The 13,668-nt window shown below is 42.0% G+C and overlaps 3 protein-coding genes across 3 annotated transcripts; 2 read left to right on the forward strand and 1 right to left on the reverse strand.

Moving 5' to 3' along the window:
• Positions 1-5,050: 5,050 nt before the first annotated feature.
• AOL_s00075g88 (uncharacterized protein) lies at positions 5,051-7,135 on the forward strand (the record flags this gene model as incomplete). The annotated part of the gene is made up of 1 exon (XM_011122399.1): positions 5,051-7,135. One exon carries the CDS (start codon positions 5,051-5,053, stop codon positions 7,133-7,135), a length of 2,085 nt encoding a protein of 694 aa, XP_011120701.1.
• Positions 7,136-8,132: 997 nt separating this feature from the next.
• On the reverse strand, positions 8,133-9,065 carry AOL_s00075g89 (uncharacterized protein; the record flags this gene model as incomplete). The annotated part of the gene is made up of 5 exons (XM_011122400.1): positions 8,133-8,246; positions 8,309-8,367; positions 8,458-8,739; positions 8,802-8,828; positions 8,906-9,065. The coding sequence occupies 5 exons, from the start codon at positions 9,063-9,065 to the stop codon at positions 8,133-8,135; spliced, it is 642 nt and encodes a 213-aa protein (XP_011120702.1).
• Positions 9,066-12,581: 3,516 nt separating this feature from the next.
• On the forward strand, positions 12,582-13,519 carry AOL_s00075g90 (uncharacterized protein; the record flags this gene model as incomplete). Its single annotated transcript, XM_011122401.1, has 2 exons — positions 12,582-12,625; positions 12,853-13,519. 2 exons carry the CDS (start codon positions 12,582-12,584, stop codon positions 13,517-13,519), a joined length of 711 nt encoding a protein of 236 aa, XP_011120703.1.
• Positions 13,520-13,668: the final 149 nt, after the last annotated feature.

Raw genomic sequence — 13,668 nt, forward strand, 5'->3', positions numbered from 1 at the left:
ATAACATTAAAAAAATCAGAGAAAAAGACCAAAAAAATGATATAACCAAAAAGGAGTCAGAAGGTACAAGTACAGAAAAGTTTGGAACTTTTCCCAGATTCTAACGATTTTATGATATATTTCTTTAGCAGACCCCTTTTTTTCTTCTTTTAACAAAGTATATGCTGGCAACCGTATGGCCTTTTTTTTGATTTTCGCTTTTTCTTTTCCCGCTATTGATACCAAACCTTTCCTTTTTCTTCTTTTTCTTCTTCTTCTTTTCTCTTTCACAATTTTTTCAAATTGTAATTATTTCATACATATCTTCTGGCCATTTCTTTCTCTTTTTCTGTTTCGATTACTGGAAGGGGGAAAACATACGGGCTTGTCCTTTTTCAAAAGATTTTCCTTTGTTTCTTCTTCTGTTTCTTCAAGTATGGGGCGAGGTTTCTTCAAAAGCTCCATTGTTTCCGGACGTTTTTTATTTCTTTATTTTGGTCAATCGGGAATACCTTTTTCTTTTCTTTTCTTTTCTTTTCTCTTTTTCCTTCCCCCAAAGTCTTGTTATATGTAACGGGAAGGAAATATTCTAGGAGTTGATATCGGGTAGAATCATCGATTCGTCTTCTGTTCTTTTTTTATTTATTATAGTGTTAAACTTTCCTTTAACTACCTTAACTTTTTATTTCTTCATTCGAGCAGAAACAAAGAGAAAGAAACAATCATGCTCAGGAACATGCATCAAGAAATACCTTTTTTCTAATCTTCTTCTTCTTCCTTTTTTAACATTTCTATTTAATCTTGGGGCCTTTTTTGCTGGAATACATTCCTTCCTTTTCCTACTGTTCAAATATTTCCTTTGTCTGACCGGGCATATTTGGCGATTGATATCGATATATACCCTTTCTTTTTATTTTTATTTTTTTTTCAATATTGAAATAAGTTGACCTATCTACCTATTAGCCTTTGCTTATAAGCAGTTTTATTTTTTTGTTACTTCTGCTTTGTTTTTCGATATCCTTCCCGTCATATATAGGCATATTAACTTAACTAACTACATGGAATGAAATGAATAATAACAAAGAATTGAGAAATTTCAGATAAGAATTGAAGTTCTTTCTTTCTTATAGCTTTAAGCATAGTAAGCGTTAACAAAAATGCAGCGGGTAGGTGTATTAATTCGCCCATGGGCCCACGTGATGCTCAATATCGAAGATATCGATACTGTACTTATTGATTCGGTGATCCTTACTTTTTTTTTTGGGGGGGGAGAAAAAACCGGATCTGGATATGTTATCTGTCATAGGCGACGATGATCACCCGTAACTTGTTGCAAGTAGGGTGGGGCAGAGATCGATCGAAAGTGCCCTTGTTGATTTGATTTGATTTGATTTGAGTATAATTATTCGGATATCGGAATCGGAATCGGGGAGATAGGGCTAAATATATCGCAAGGTAGCATCCTCCCGCTGTTACGCTTGGTTTTTTTTCGCAGTCGGGATTCGCGATTCGCGATTCGGGACTACCCTGTTGTGGTCGTTCGTTTAAACGTAATTTTTTTCAAAAAAAAAAATTTAAGCTTAAATGTTTTTTTATATTTTGTATATTTTTATTTTATTAATTAAATTAATTTAGGTTTGAACGAGCCGATAGGTTAGTTACCGATTGAACGTTATTTGAACCGAGATAAATTAATTAATTAAAAAATTTTTCCTGTGAAGGGGGGCTCTTTTTTTTTTTTGGCAGGTTTCCGGGTTCGTACACAACGGCTTTTTAATCGTTTTCACCTGCACCTGCATTTCGGAATTGGAATCGTATGATACAGATTTTTTTCTTCTCTACCTTGAGTTTGTTTTTCGAGTTCTACGCCGGGATACACACTGGCAACTACCCGATTACGTTACCCGGCGGCCTCATATATATAAATATTATCTGGGCATATGCCGAAGATTTTAATATCGATTTTGGGGTGGTGTTTGGTCGCGAAGTACCCCGCATCGATTGATATTAGTATGAGCGATGAAAAACGAAAAGAACAATGAGGCTTACACATGGTGCTTCGGGAAGTAAGAGTTGGTGGTATGATTTTACCTGCATGTCTGCCGGGGACGGTGACTGGGCTGTTGATGGAGGTCTTCAATGCGGGGGTTGACGATACCAGTTTGAGAGGATACATTTGATCAATTGAATACTCATAGGTAAGTGATCACGTTCTTCAAATTAATTTTTTTTCATGTCTATTTTTTTTTTTTCGCGTCTACTTCGGTATTAGATTCCAGAATGGTGAGCTCATACATACATTTTGGCTTAGTATTTTTTGTTAAAGAGCTCTATATATGCATAGATATTATAACGTGTAGAGCATTATGTCCTGTGCGCAGCGATCGAAGCTTGTTTTTTTCGTGTTCGCTCCGGCTTGGCCGGCTTAGCTTACTGTGTAGGAGAGGAATATCGTGCGCTTCGGAACTCGTGGTTGACACTCCAAAAGAAAACTGCCAAGTGAGAGCGAGTACGTAAGTAAATTCTGGGGAAATGTTTTCGGAACTTCTCCAGACCCTAACTAACTAACTTTAACTAACTAAGCCTCGAGCTCTCTCTGATGGCTAAATGGCCGCCGGGGGTGTGACGATGGATGATAATGATGATGCAGTATACCTGATCATGAGATCTATTCTGCCTCAGCTCTCAATTGCATGCAATCGTGTTTAGAACTGCCGTTCTTTTTATGGTTCCTCATTCGCTCAGTCCTATGGCGTATGCATGTAGTTAATAAACACGTTCGCGGCCATGCGAATGACCCACGATATCCGCATTTCTATAGCCGCATGAACCTATCCCTCTAACTTTTCTCTTTGCAGATTCTTTTTTTTTCTGGGGTAAAAAAAGAAGACGTGATCATGCTTAACTAGCTCGCGCACTTCATCAACCCCTGGCCCCGCCGGCAATCCGCATGAAAGTTGACAGGGATATGGGGGTTATGGATACATAGGAAACTCTGCAGAAAGGACAGAAAGAGGGGGGCGGTGGAGCTTCGGCAGGTAAACGAGTCGCAGAGGGGTAGTTTTGACCGTGCTGAATTGGGCTGAATCGACTGGTCAGAATTAATTGGTTCTGGATTTTTCTTTGGTTTCGAAACGAGAAAGCAAGAAAAAATTAGAAAGAAAAGAAAGAAAAAAAGGTACTCCGACAAAGTTCGGTATTGGGTCGGGAAGGTATACTTCTTTCTATCTGATGTTTTGTACGAAGCAGTTTGTATTTTTGACTTTTATCTTTAGGCTACTTGCTTAACTAATATGTATCTATGCAAAGAAGACACAAAGAAAAGAAAAATAAAACCGAATCGAATCCTCATAGGAACTATTCCCATTGTGATATATGTACGCCTTGCCTTACCTTGTCTGTATGTCTGTATGGCTGTCTGCTGTCTGTCTGTCTGCACGAGTGCATTGAAATCGAAAAGAAAAAAAAATATATGCCCCACCAACCAATTGCTTTTGCATCTGCATTCCTTTATAAAGATATGATGGGACCCCTCTTTCTTGCTTTCGTCCACCCCTCTGCTTATGTTTCTGTTTGGAATGTAGAGTCCTTTGTCTTTTCTAGTTAGTATCTATCCGCTGTCTTTACATATGTTTTTTTTTCTGTGCTTCAATGCAATGAGGGGATCGTATTTTTAAGCCATGGACATCATCATTATCATCAACGATAAGACTAACCGATTGCGATCGAAACCTCGCAAAGACCTTTTTTACACACCGTTTCTCTAAGAATCAGATCTGCACCTGAAGAATTCTTTATCTACCCTATCGCATCATATCAGAGAGGGTTTTTTATTTTTTTTTCTTCTCTATTCTCGATTGAAATTACTCATTGAGAATTTTCCCGGCCACCGCGAAGATAGAGTCGAGTACTGGGGGGTGGAAAACCGTTGAACCACCTGACTATCTGGACCCTTTCTATAATACGGAAATTATTATATCGCAGAGAGACCGTTAACCTGGAAAGAGAGAAGAAGAAAAAAAGGAAAGAGCTTCAATTTTGCCTGTTGTACCTACAGCCAGCTGGTAATTAATTGGTGGACCGGACCACCCGCTATCTTGACAGTTTAATTGGTTCCCTTCCCATTTGTCAATTTTTCCTTCCAGAAGGATATCGAAGGGTGTTCGTTCCATTAACCTCAGGGGTCCTTACCCATTAGTGAGGTGAATCAGAGATAACCTTTCGGTCGATAATACCGACCACGCGCGATATTTCCGCAGTGTGCTGCGGGCAAAGCTAGCTGTTCTGTGCCCTGGTAACCGTACGGGACGATAACATAACCCAACTTCTTACAAGGCGTACAATTGGCAGAATTGATTATTTATATTAAAACACCAAGTGACTCGATCGGATTAACTTTTTTTCTTCTGGCAAAAAGGATTTGAAGGCAAAGAGAATTCGTTTTTATATTTCTAGCATAATCTGGCCTTTTCTTCCAATCTTTTTTTATCTTTTTCGTCTTTTCATCAATTCGCAATCCTTTTATACTCAAGCATGACGAGAAGATAGAAAAAAAGGAACCCGGTCGGAAATTGATAGCAAATCCACAGCTCAGATCTGCAACAGGCCAACACTTTCCTTCCCGCAACTTCGGACGACAGGTAAGTCTGTCTAGTTTAATTACCATTTTAATTAAACCTCATCTGGCCAGTAGTATTTTAGTATCATACGATTAGCTAACGACAATCATGAATATTTCCCCAGATTTCACATTCATTCACTCATTCATTATTCTCGCCACTTGTATTACGTATCGCGTCACGCATCTGATCAGTATTAGTATCAGGGTGGCCTAATTAATTGTTGCGTCCGGCATATATACCGCAAGAACGGCACTGCTGTGTTACACAGCTTGCATTTTATATACTGGGAGTTCCTTCGAAGATTCGGGTATCGGCTTTTTGATATCTTCCTCTTGGTAAATCAACTAGGGAAGATAAAATCAGTCAAGGGATCTTATTACCTATTTATTCTTCGGGTTATCTAAAGAATCCAACAGTCGCGCGACTCGGACGACTATATACAGACAAGGATGGCGACAATGGAAAAGGACCCCATACCCCCCTCCTCATCCACCACCGCAAACATGTCGAACATCAATACCAACCCCCCGCCTCTCTACCGCCGCATCTCCCGCCCTCAAAACCTTCATCTCGAGATAATTAACTCGCCTTCAATCCCTTCGATATCTCAAGCCACAATGTTGCAATCGGACATTCTCAAACAAAATATCAACATGAATAGCAATAACCCCTCAATGATCTGCGACCACGCGACAACAGCCACGAGCTTGAATATCTGCAGCAACAGCTCGAGTTCCCACTCCGACACATCCTCCAGGAGTTCTACTCCAACCCGTTCTACCGCTTCTTCTGCAACCACTGACGACGGGTCATCAATTGCTACTCCTACTCTTGAATCTGCATCTCCTATATTTCCTTCCCCTTCTTCTTTATCTTCTTATTCTTCATCTTCGCATCCCGGGTTTACGTTCTCGAGTAACTCTGCTGCTCCGGCGGATACTGCTACGAGACTTTTATTGAGAGATAGGTATTTGGATAGTCTTCAGCGGCCTATAATTGTTGGAACTTCGACAACATCAGGATCGATATCTAGTCGTGGGAATTCTTTGGATATCCCACGAACGGTCTATCAAGATTCAAAAGCACTAGTGCCGGTGCCACAGTCACCACAAAAATCATTACTTGAAATCTTCACACCGCCAGAGACGCCCACTCCATCAAGAAGTGGTAGTGGTAATCAAAAGGAATCCAAAAAAATAAAATTGGACAAATCTGTACCACCTCCAAAGTTTCATCTCGGATCACAGCAGCAACAGAATAAGAAGCGAGATACTACTACTACCACTACCACCGAGCCGTTATTGTCACCCTTGCTGCTGTCAGCCGATTGGTCAGATATGGGAGGAATCGATAACCGAGTAACTGCCCACCCTGCAACAGAAGAAAACGAAAATGAAATAAACGGAATTCTTCAACCATTGGGAGCATATGAACTAGACGACCCTAAGCAGCCGACAAAACTTGGTTCCGGGGCATGGAGTAACGTTTACAAAGGCATTTTACACTCCAAAACAACAAAAAAACCACTTTTAATCGCTGTAAAACGTCCGTTGAATACATTCTCCATCCCAGCATTAAAACGAGAAGCAACAATCCTATCCCATATCCACAAAAGAGTCGGTTCTTCAAAGAATGGTCACAATTCAATCATCCCGTTCCATGGCTTTGATGTATCTACAACATCAATCCTTATGACCGCTTTATCCGGCGACAACCTCGAACAATTCACTACTAGGTGTCGAAATTCCCTCCCTCGCGATACCTCGAATTTCAATGCATTAAAGCTCCCAGTGGTTGGGATTACACAATGGTTATTCATCGCAGAACGATTAATCTCCGCTTTCGCATTCCTGAAATCTGCAGGTGTTATCCACGGGGACGTCAAGCCGCAGAATATTCTTACAAAACCAGTCGATAAGAGTTTATTCGATGGGTATAATAATGGTGGGGGGAGATACGATTGGATATCTGAGGAAGAAGCAATGGGGCTGGTAGAACCCATTGTTGCCGATTTTTCATCATCTTATGTAGTCGACAGTGCTGGGAATATTTCAGACGAAGAAGAAGCTATCAACGCTGTTACGACAATATACTGTGCTCCGGAACTCCTAGCCGCATTCTTGACCCCACCGACTACACCTACAAAACCCACTTCTTCACTATCATCGCCATCAGCACAACTTAAATCCGACCCTCGCCCGCTCCCAACGTTCTCATCAGACCACTACGGCCTATGTATGACACTTTTACAATGTGCGATTGGGAGTCATCCATACTCCGCTGCGAAGATGGATATTCAACGGAATATATGGGTTAGACAGGGTGATCCCATGGCTTTTGCGAGGGCGGATGAGAGGGGGTTTAGATGTAGGAATGGTGGAGCGGTTGATAGATTGTTACGAGGGTGTTTTGGGAAGACGGCGGAGGGGAGGATTGGAGTTGAGGAGTTGGTGAGGAGGGTTGAAGGGTTATGTGGGGAGTGGAGGGGGAGGAAAGGGGAGGATGCGTGGGTTTGGGGTGGGCGTTTGGGGTGAATTTTCTTTTGGTTCTTTACGTCTTTTTTCTTTGCTTGACTTTTTGGTATTGAGTTTATAGGGGGTATGGGAATGGGTCATTATGAAAATTGGTTGTGGTTATTTTGGAATGCGGCAATTTTGATTGTATGAGCAATTGTGGATATAACCTTTTCATTTCTTTTCTTCTTCCCTTAGCATTGCATTGCATTGCGGTCATTCGTTTTGTTCTTTTTTCTTTTTCTTTTTCTTTTTCTCCTTTTTGTAAGTATTTATATGACACTACGGCATTATGGGGATATAGACTATGGGACTTTGTGGTAAATAGGTAGTTGTTTTTGGATAACCGGGGGTTTATATATATGGCGCAAGAAAAGGGTAGGGTGGGGGATATGTTTATCTTGAGTTTTTGGGGCTAGGTATTGATGCTAGGAATGGGTGCTTATATGTGTCAAGGCGGTGTAGTTATATATGATACCATGCAGTGTCAAAGCGTCGGTTTAAGGAACGATATGGATAGAGAGAACAAGGACTTTGGTTATATATTAAAAAACAATTCCGCCGTTTGAAATCCATTAACTGAACTAACTACTGATAACTTCCCTTTCTGTAAGTTATCGAGGGGGTTTTGAGAAGGAAATAAGGTAAGTATTCAAAATATAAAGAGAAAGTGTCGATGAACTATGGAAAGAACCCTCTTTTGAAAGGATTGTGGAAGGGGTTGTTTTTCCCTGTCGACAGAATCTGGAGAAGTGAAGGTGTTTTTTTTAAATGAGTGGCCTTGTGTGTCCTTTTTTTTGTTCTTCAGGAGTATGAAGATTGTTTTTGTTTTGCGTAAAGCAGTATACCGAGGAATGAGTGGATGAATGAATGAATGAAACAAGTAAATCTCAATGCTGTATGAACCTCCCAATCTTCCTTTCCGAAAATGAATGATACGGAACCGAATATTCCTCCCGTTTAAAATCAAGAAAGCCTAGTATTAAACTGGCTTTTAAGTTAACCCCACCTCTTCGACTTAGTTAGTGAATGGGAAGAACCCGTTCCCGTTCCCGTTGTTCTTAACTGGCGAGTTTCCGGTGTTCACAACGATGTTCATTGCGGTGCAGCCGACGTTGGCGACGGCGGGTCCCTTTTGGAAGGTTTTAGTTTGAGTATACATTATAATATATGGGGTAAGGGGGGTTTAAATACCTGGTTTCCAGAGCAGCAGGCGACGGTCTGCTGACAGATGGGGCTGGCGCTTCCGGATTCTATATTTCATACATATATATTAAAACCCAATACCCTTCTATAATCCACAGCCAAATATATATGAAAAAAAAGGAAAGGGGAGAACAAACCCCAGTTGGTAACCGAGTTACATTGATTACTCTCGTTTGACTCTCTCTGATTATTAACAGTTGGGATGTTAACACGGCTACGGAAGAGGTCTGAGAGGAGATACTGGTATTGTGGGTAAAGAGTACGAGTTGATTGACGGCCACTGTTTGAAGATGCGGTGTTGGTGGTTGGACCGTTGCAGCAGACGATTTGACCGTTGGCGCAGGAGGTGGAGGATTGGGCTACTGAACTGTTGGGACTGTCGATGATGGGGCCGGCGGAGTTGCCGCCGTTGTTGTTGCCTGCGGGTTTGGTTAATTATATGTAAGGTTAAGTTAATAGGGTAGGGGGTTTATTTCAGTACCGTTGTTATTGAGGGATGAACCGGCGTCTGGGGATTAGTTGTTAGTAGTGTTTTATTTGTTCAAGGTAGGGTGTTTATGGTGAAGAGTAAGTGGGTATACGTACTAGACCCAGCGGAACCAGTACCACCGATTCTGCCACCGGGGAAGTTGGCGATGTTATCGCCACCACGGACTGGGACTGGGAATGGACGTCCGAAGCCGAATTGTGGGGCTGCGGAAGCCAAGGCGCCGAGGCTGATGGTGATGATAGTCAAAAGCTGCATTTTTGAAACCTTTTGCTTATATAAGAATATATAAAAGAGTGGGTTTTTGTTTGAAGATTGTGGGGGTAAAGAGTGTTTAAGCTGGTATATAGCTTTGTAGAGAGTGTTTTTTGTGTAGTTAAGAGAGCGAGTGGTGGCTGGTTACTGATGGGGTAGAAAGTGGTTTGAGGGTGGGGATTTGGGGGATATATATAGACGATCGAGGTGTAGCTCTCTGGATATCTAAAAGACTATAGTATCTGATATCCCGTTCTTTCGAGATACTAGATCTGTGTCTATAGTTCTTAACCGGCTACCGGCTTCTAAAATGTTACCTTGCTCGATCAGCAGGAGTAATTAATCTTGTTGGCTGCATGCACATTGTACATGTTGGATCTATGATGTTCCTGCTTCATCTGGTCTCGTATACCCTCATAACTAATTTCACCCCCAAAAAGAGGGTAGCAGGTGACAAGCTTGTCCGTTTGGAAGGTGTGGACGTCATGACGGGATCGGGGTGTTTAGTTGGATGAACTTGTGATCATGATGTGTTGGTGTGTGGTATATTTTTCGTGTTAGATTGGGAGTTATAGCTGTAAGGACGATTAATGCGATTAGGTATGACGATAAATGTGTGTAAGGTAAATACCCTTCTAAGGATGGTAGAAGATAGGCGTGATCTGGACTGGTCCGAATATCTGGCATGGGGTCTTCCTCCTGCTGGTTAATTTTACAATGCACATCATGCATACATACATGTATGCAACGATCAATTGATATTGATACTATTCTTGAAGGTCAAAATCGACCCGTCTATTGGGTAAGAGGTATATCAGACGAAAGAGGGGGAGGCTATTGGAAATTTGACAGCCTGCATGCATCTGCAGGCGGGAGGCAGGGAGGATGTGATCAGTTGCATCAGTACACTATGATTAACGTTGGGGAGAAATTAAAATTGCGGTCTTGGAGCCTTTTGTAGAACTGTGGTACGTACCCAGATGAGCTTCCCTTCCAGATGGAGAGATCTATCCAGGCCTGGGTCTAGATAATCGATAATCCAACCCAACAAACCAAGCCAAGCGACTTCTCAATCTAGTAGAGGGGGAAGATCTTAAGCTAGAAGGTATGCGTTTGTACGACGTTAACAAGCTTAATGGTATCTGTGAACCCGATTCGGTACCGCAGTGTGGGGACCTCAGACTATTTTAGAATACTTTTTTTGAAAGACTAAAAGTGCGGTACCCGCTGATTTCTTCTTGAGACCTGGTTAGCCAAATCTAGGTGGTACAAAGACAACGAACGTCTTGTGTTCATTCTGGATTTGATCTACCATCTAGCTGGAGCAAATGAAGCCCTGGATGATCAATTGACCCAACTTGGTAAAGATAATCTGGAGTAGAATACAACAGCGCGGAGTTCCGACTGTACATATTGGAACTGACTCAAAGCGGAGTTTACACAAGCTTGAGGTTAGTGATGGTGGCCGTATACCCGTACCTTTCAAGTGGCAATATGCTAACTGAGAGTATATACTAATACATACGAATGTTCAAAGTTATCGATCACATGATACACCCCAGAGGATTCGAAATACTAAATTCATGTGCTATGCTTCTCAAAAAGCTTCTTTTTCCCAATTCCATCTGTGAAATTAATTTCCCATATTTTTCGTTCCCCTGAGGTTAAACCTTATTCGACAAGTACCATCGTGTGTATTGTTCTATCTCTACTATCATAGTAGAGAGTTGTCTATGTAATTCTATGGGTAAACTCCGCCGATAATAGTGATTGGGTCGGTGATTTACCTACTTATGGCTTAGATTCAAAATCGAGGCCTAATATGAATCTTATCGACGATACGGAGTTTATTTAGGAATTGGTATTCATATGATCATGATATCGCCGAAGAAGAAAAATCCAATGTTGGAAATTCCAGCCTAGTATCGGGTTCACGGGCTTATCCAACGGATGTCGGTTGGGACTGTAACCATGGGACTATTCACCCAACATGACCATCCTGCTTGATGTATTATGTAATCAATAATGCCAGCCTGCCGAAGTGGATCTAGGGAAAGATGTGGCCACTGATCAAGGCTGAAGATCTCTAGGTCTGCAGGGGAGCCCCTGACCTTCTTTTGTGTACCTTCGGATCAACCCGAGTTTATTGATCATCTACATGCAGAGCCGAGCGAAGGCAAGGCTTAGGTTTAGATCCACAACTAGCTCTATACCAGAGCTCGGTTTATCCGGTGTCTAGTCCTTGGAGAATTATTCCGGAATATGGGATGAAAAACTTTAGGCTCCTAGCCAAGTTATGTTTATGAAATATGCATGGACGGATGGGTTTGCTTTTTCTGTCTTTAAGATTCCTTTTTCTCTCTTTTGATTTCGGCCATGCAGCTGTGCATACTCGCTTCCCCGTTGGGATGGAGCCAACAGGATTGATCCGGATTATCGGACGGGTCAAGGCTGCTCGATTCGATTACCCGCTCTTTTCCACAGAACACGCCTGTTCGCTGAAAGTATTAACTTCTTCGAGCATCATGCATCATGACAGTGCATGATACGAACATCGACTATTACATAATATGCTTGCGCCCTGGTCTAGGAATGTTATCTATCGGATTTTTTTATGCAGCTAGTTGCACCTTTAAAATAAAAAAAACTGCAAGTTACGTAGTTCCTTCAGAATTTAGGCTCCTAGCTATAGCGCTACTAGTATACTAGCCAATTAATTGTGCATGTATCGCTTGTACCTGTACCACCTATCTAAACAATTGAACATTCCCCGCCTTTAATTCTACCCATGAAGTTGGTAAGAATTATATTATTCGGCATCTAAGAACGAGACTAATTTCCACTTATTTCAGTCGCATTATAATTGACACGCTAAGATCAGAAGTAACGTCAACCGTAATCAATTCGAAAGTATTATCCCCCCATCTGCCATCCTTATAATTAGTTCTATACCTGGGAACGAGACTAGTTCTATACTATCCCAGACATTGTGGTATTTTGCCCCTCTCAATGCGTTGCCCAAATCCATCGATCCAACTTTTAGATCTCGCTTCGCGGAAACGGAGCAGGCCCAGAACTCAAAACCTTACCAAAGAGCTGACTAAAAAGTCGTCGAATACACTCCGAGAGCTCGAGAGTAAAAAACCCAAAAAGGGCCTATATTGCTATATGCTTACCAATAACTTCATAGAAAAGGTACTATTCGACGCCGGCTGAGCCGGTTATCCTAGATCCTAGCTTTTTCTATTATTAGTTTGAAGGATGGGTATAAAAACCCGGCTGGATCTAGAACTTCGGATGGTTCGATTGAGCTGTGATTGTAAGTTTAAAGGTTGAGATCCAAGCTAAGCTTCCGAACAAACGAAAGAGCTTCATTCCATTCCCCGCAATATCGGTATCGGTTCGTCGGAACACACCCTTCCAACTTATTTTTCTTCTACCTTCTGCCCCGGATTATATTATATTATTTTGTAACACCATAAACTTCGAAATTCTTTTTTTTTTGGCTGGCCCGTCGCAATGTCGGAACAAGAAGCTCCAACACTCCAAGCCCAATTCGCTGCGTACGTATAATGAACCCCGCCAATGTTACCCCCTCCTCCAACATGCGCACTGCATATGCAACCTGCAGCAGCTTGTGTATACAATCCCCATACTTGTACAAAAAAAACTCCCCAGAAAAAATCAATACTAGATTAGTATTGTATCACCAAAAATATCTAATTAATAATTCTTTTCATTAAATCATAATCATGAATCGTCTACTAATGTAATCTAATATAACCAACAGCACAAACGGCGACCACCAATCCCTCTGGAAAGCCCTCTGGGATAACGGCACTTACCTCCCCTGGGACCGCGGCCAATCCTCCCCATCCCTCGTCGACCTCCTAAACGACCACCCATCTCTCATAACCCCCTCATCCTCCTCCCAACAATTAACAGCATTAGTCCCCGGCTGCGGTCGAGGCTACGATGTCCTCCTCTTCGCCTCCCACGGTCTAAAATCCTACGGCCTAGAACTCTCCTCCTCAGCCGTTACCGCCGCGCGCGAAAACGCCAAAACCTCCGGTCTAAACCCCGAGTTACATACTTTCATTACCGGGGACTTCTTCACTAAAAACTGGCAGAGTGGGGAGAATTCCGGTACTCCCGAGGAATTCGATGTAGTTTATGATTATACATTTTTATGCGCCATGGATCCTTCGCAGGGGTTACGTGAGAAATGGGCGGATAGGATGGCCGGGCTTGTAAAGAAAGGTGGGGTTTTGGTTTGTTTGGAGTTTCCGTTGTATAAGGATTTGGAGTTGCCGGGACCCCCCTGGCCGCTGAGGGAGGAGATTTATAAGGGTTTGTTGGAGAATGTGGGGTTTGTGAGGGAGATGTATGTTACTCCTAGACGGTATTTGGAGAGTGGGGAGGGGAGTGATATGGTTAGTGTTTGGAGGAGGCAGTAAGGAGATTTGTTTATAGATTAAATTGAAATTAGGAAATGCTTAGGGGAGGGCATGGAATTGTATTTCGTTTCGTCCGGCGATAGGAAGAGAATAAAAAAGCATGCTAGTTTAGAATCATCAGGAAAGCAAATGGGTATAACCGCAACCGT

This window comes from Orbilia oligospora, assembly GCF_000225545.1.
Source record: "Orbilia oligospora ATCC 24927 unplaced genomic scaffold scaffold00075, whole genome shotgun sequence".
Taxonomy (NCBI): Eukaryota; Fungi; Ascomycota; class Orbiliomycetes; order Orbiliales; family Orbiliaceae; genus Orbilia; species Orbilia oligospora.